The sequence below is a fragment of the Gadus chalcogrammus genome, chromosome 19 (assembly GCF_026213295.1).
Source record: "Gadus chalcogrammus isolate NIFS_2021 chromosome 19, NIFS_Gcha_1.0, whole genome shotgun sequence".
In the NCBI taxonomy this organism is placed as follows: Eukaryota; Metazoa; Chordata; class Actinopteri; order Gadiformes; family Gadidae; genus Gadus; species Gadus chalcogrammus.
In genome coordinates, this window is record NC_079430.1 from 9465842 (window position 1) to 9470841 (window position 5000).

The 5000-nt window shown below is 49.9% G+C and overlaps 1 protein-coding gene across 1 annotated transcript in view; it reads right to left on the bottom strand.

The window, feature by feature from the left end:
- pappaa (pregnancy-associated plasma protein A, pappalysin 1a) overlaps positions 1 to 5000 on the bottom strand; it is a 64986-nt gene that overhangs the window by 23201 nt on the left and 36785 nt on the right. Inside the window, exons 10-12 of the mRNA XM_056578978.1 lie at positions 4011 to 4275; positions 2063 to 2210; positions 834 to 949 (exon numbers count right to left, since the gene is read on the bottom strand). Of these exons, the coding sequence (XP_056434953.1) occupies positions 834 to 949; positions 2063 to 2210; positions 4011 to 4275 (529 nt within the window). The remainder of the gene's footprint in view (positions 1 to 833; positions 950 to 2062; positions 2211 to 4010; positions 4276 to 5000) is intronic.

The window sequence follows — 5000 nt, forward strand, 5'->3', positions numbered from 1 at the left end:
GTGTGTGTGTGTGTGTATGTCATTATGCATGTGTGCGTGTGTAAGTGTTTGTGTTTCATAAGCGCTCAACCTGTAAAGTCTACCAGTTCAGACAAAACAGGAGCTGTGCAGGGCTAGGCTGTTCCACTCCCAGCCCAAAAGGGTGCGATCCCCAGTGCTGTCTAACCTGTGGGCCAGACACCAAACCCCCTTTCCACTCTCCTTAATGACATACACCCAGATCGCCCGGACATCGCCTTTCAATTCAAAGCGGCCGAGGAAAATAAACAGTAAAACCAACATGGCCACGCATAGAGGAAAACTATTCCATTGAAAACATTCGATACAAGCTAAACACCTGTATCAAAGTATGCTTCCTTTAAAGGTGTTCCCCTTCACCCTAGGTGGTGGAGGAGGAGGGTAGGGGGGGGGGGGGGGGGGGGGATATAAGTGGTCCGATGCCACAGGGTGGGCATACAGACAGATGGACGGACGGCAGGCGTAGGAGGAGGAGGAGGAGGAGGAAACTGCTGGCTGTTGATCTCCAGGCTAATACAGCCAGGATGTGGACACGGCCTGTCAGATTCCATGCAGGGGAGGAGTCGCTGACAGAGGAACGCTGTGTGTGTGTGTGTGTGTGTGTGTGTGTGTGTGTGTGTGTGTGTGTGTGTGTGTGTGTGTGTGTGTGTGTGTGTGTGTGTGTGTGTGTGTGTGTGTGTGTGTGTGTGTGCGCGTGCGCGCGTGCGCGCGTGCGTGTGTGTTGCTGCAATGTGGCAGTCAGAGTTGTGAGACAGATGGAAAAACACACACACACACACATGCACACACACACACAAACACAAACTGGGGCGTACCTTGACTTTGGGAGGGTTCCTCCAGTGCTCGATGAGTACATAGTCTGCTGTCAGGTTGCTAGGCAACATCACCACATCGTTGTTACTCTCCCTGCACGTTAGCTCACAGTCCTCACCTGCGAGAGTGTGTGTGTGTATGTATGTGTGCATGTGTGTGCGTGCATATGTGTGTGTGTTTGTGTGTGCGTGTGTATGAAAGTAAGTGAGTATGAGTGGATGTGTGTGTGTGTACATGTGCGTTTGAAAGAAGTGGGGAGGGAGGGAGAGAGAGAGAGAGAGAGAGAGAGAGAGAGAGAGAGAGAGAGAGAGAGAGAGAGAGAGAGAGAGAGAGAGAGAGAGAGAGAGAGAGAGAGAGAGAGCATTACAGAGAGACAAACATTTTATGACATCATCAAACCAAGAGTACATAGAAACCGTGGCCACATCAAAGGCCCCTTCAAATGATGATGCATCACTTTGGCAACTGTCAGATACCTTTGATTTTTGCCCTTTTTTCGATTCGCCTTTGAACATCCCCTCCCCCCACACTCTTTCTGTGATTCTAAGATGCACTTGACAACTCAACTACAACCGCAGAGAAAGACTAACAGGTGAACTTGACAAAATGGCTCACATCTGGTGATGGATCACAAGGCGTTGGGTGAGCAGAAAGGGGGATAGGAACTGCACGCACAGACAAACGTACACGCAAACACGTGCATACACACACATGTGCATGCACTCCTTCACAAACACACACAAACACACATTGTCTGGTGTACATCAAACCAAACACTTGCTATCCGAGTGTTTCCCAGTGTCTTTCCCGGTGTCTTTAAGTCGTCACACAATACACACAATAAACTCGGAACCAGCGGTCCTACTATGATAAAAAACCTCTGGGAGGAGGCGGCACTGAAACCTGGACAGGAAACCAGAAACGGCAAGGGGCGGAGTTACGACTTATATCCTGTTTGGTTACGGAGATGATCCAACCAAATAAATCATGATGTTAATATGCGGCCCGGTCTACACCGTGTCGATTCAAAACCGACACAGACACTTTAACACTGCCGGCCGAGTTTGTGTGCATCGATAACTCGTTTACAGATCCCATACCTACAGCCACATCATTGGTTGAGGCAGACGTTACAGTGAAAGCCCCCCCGTTCCCCCAGATCTGAGCTGCTCCGCCATCAGACCTGAGGATACTGAAGGGAAAGTGTGATTTGTGGGGCTACGCACTGTACCTATGCCGTGGCCTCGCTTGCACGAGTACTGCAGGCTGTAGTGGAGGTTCTGCGGTAGAGAGCACTGGCCCCGGCTCTGGGGACACAGGCGGAAGGAGCCCGTCCAGTTACCGTCTTTCCTGCATCTGATGCTGTTGGACCCAGGGGCCTGGAACACATGGAGTACACATGCACGCACGCACGCACACACACACACACACACACACACACACACACACACACACATACACACATGCATGAACGCGCACACATGCAAATAGAAACACAAACATACACATAAAAACACACGCACAAACACACAGGCATGCACATACACACATATAGCAAAAGATATACACGCACACAAATACACACACACATACACACATGTACATGTACGCTCACGCATGCACAAAGCCCACACAAAAGCATGCACGGACACACACAGACATGCATACACAGGCAAGGGGATGGGCAAAAAGACAGACACACAGACACAGAGGGAGAGAGAGAGAGAGAGAGAGAGAGAGAGAGAGAGAGAGAGAGAGAGAGAGAGAGAGAGAGAGAGAGAGAGAAACACACAGATGCACAAACAGACACAGATAGAGATGCACAAACACATATAGCCACACACACACACACACACACACACACACACACACACACACACACACACACACACACACACACACACACACACACACACACACACACACACACACACACACAGAAACCAAGGACATTGAGTTGCTGTCCCATAAGCAGATGGAGAAACACAATCCAAGTGCTATCAGGGCACCACATCCAGCCCAGGCAGGCTGGATTAAAAGGTGTATACATTTCAAAAGTATGTGGCAGCCAGACTATTCTGGAGATCAATAGCAATCTAATTAGCATGGCGACTAATTGAATAGGGCTGAGGGAGATGGGGGTAGGTGGAGGGAAGAGGGGGTGTAGGTGGAGGAGGGAATGAGAGACGGAGGGAAATAGAGGAGGAGGAGGTGGAAGTTGGCAAGGGACAGAAAGGCAGGATGATGGGTGGCAGAAAGAAGAGCACAAGTGCTCTTTGGTAAGAGGAAAAGAGAGCAATTAGTATTCATTGTTTCGTTGTTTCTAAAGGCAAACTCATTTACACATAGGTACTCACTACAACAACAACTTGGTCCAAAATTGGACCACGCCACCTGCCACTATAGGCTAGCTGTTTCCTTTGCGTTAACTTTATTTTAAATAACACTTTCAATAGTAATCTAGCATCACAAGATTAGGAGAAACAATTAAGGACACACCAAATCTAATATAAACTTCCTAACAATGTCCTGCACTAATGCATCCTAGCATTTTCCTATGCCAACATGCTCAATGCTAACATGCCCGATGCTGATATGTAACAATACCAAAGCTAGCATGTCCTATTGTAACGTTTTCTTTGCTAGAGTGACCTCTGTGACTTGTTTAACCTTGAACCTTTTCTGTTAACATTACTCGATTTGTGTTAGCTTGCTAGCCCGCTATAAGCTGACACGTCACACACTAACATATCATGCGTTAACACATCACACTCTAACGCGTCACGTGCTAACACATCATGCGCTAACACGACACACGCTAACCTATCCTGTAGGCTAAAGGCTGAGTAATGGTCGACGCAGCGCAAGGGGGTTTACGGCCCAATACGTCCTTGCGGACCCTCCTTGCGTCCACCCCAAGGGCCTGACGTGCACCTCCCAAAAATTCTAACTGTGAGGGCTGTGATTGGTCCGCTCACTAAAACCCGACGCAAAAAAAACGCGTCTGCGTGGTCATTGCGTTGCGTCGACATGGAACCATGAGTAAACCGTAACACGTCGTGCAATAACACGTCCTCAACACACGACACAAAGTTGACGGGCTGGTGGCGGGAAAAAACACAAAAGGAAGTAGGCGGGGGTTAGTAAAACAATTGAGAGAGGGAGAAAGACAGACAGACCTGCTTGCAGGGAGCGTGCAGCATCCTCACCGTGTGGGCGGAGCCTCCGGTACCCCCGGCGCCACCCCCGCCGCCGCCGCCGCCGAAGACGGAGCTGGCGGCCGGCGGGTCGGAGCAGTTGAGCCGGCAGACGCTGTCGAAGCGGAAGCCGTCGGTGCAGTGGTACGAGCCGTGGAAGATGGCGTGCGGCGTGTCGCAGGTGACGGGCTCGCACGCGCCCTCGATCCAGCGGCCGTCCTCCGTGCACTGGCGCTTGAACGCACGCCTACGCGGGGGGAGGGGCGAGAGGGCGGCGTGAGGGTTTTGAGCGAGGTTGGGGAGGTGGTTTGGCGTGTGGATATTAGGGGGGGGTTGGTGTTGAAGGTGACATGTTATATTATAACCACCAGGTGTGAGGGTGATTAGCCGTTACAATCGGCCTCTTCTGACATCACAAGTGGCCGTTCCACCGAGACGTGTGATGGATAGATGAGAAACGTTTGCTACAGTCGGTAGGCTGATCTATCCAGCACACCTCCAGGTGGACACGCCCACTTGTGATGTTCAAAGCGTCTTGTAATTGGCTAATAACCCTCACACCTATTGGTGTAATATGTCACCTTTAAAGGTGACATATTAATCCACCAAGTGTGAGTGTGATTAGCCGTTACAAGCTGTTTTGCGAATCGGCCTCTTCTGACATCACAAGTAGGCGTGTCTACTTGTAGCAACGTTTACTACAGTCCACTGGGAAGGCTGGTAGACTGATCTATAGGTGGACGGTCAGAAGACGCAGATTTTCAAAACGTTTTTTAATTGGCTAATCACCCTCACACCTGGGTGGTATAATATTTCACCTCTAAGGTTGTGTTCGCAGATTGAGGGGTTCTGTTTGAGGACGGGAATGGAGGAAGTGGACGTGATGGGGGTTCATTGTGTTTAGTTTCAACTCGATCTAATTTGATGACTGAATTCATCTACACCATAATATTGGTCTTTCTCGGCAACACA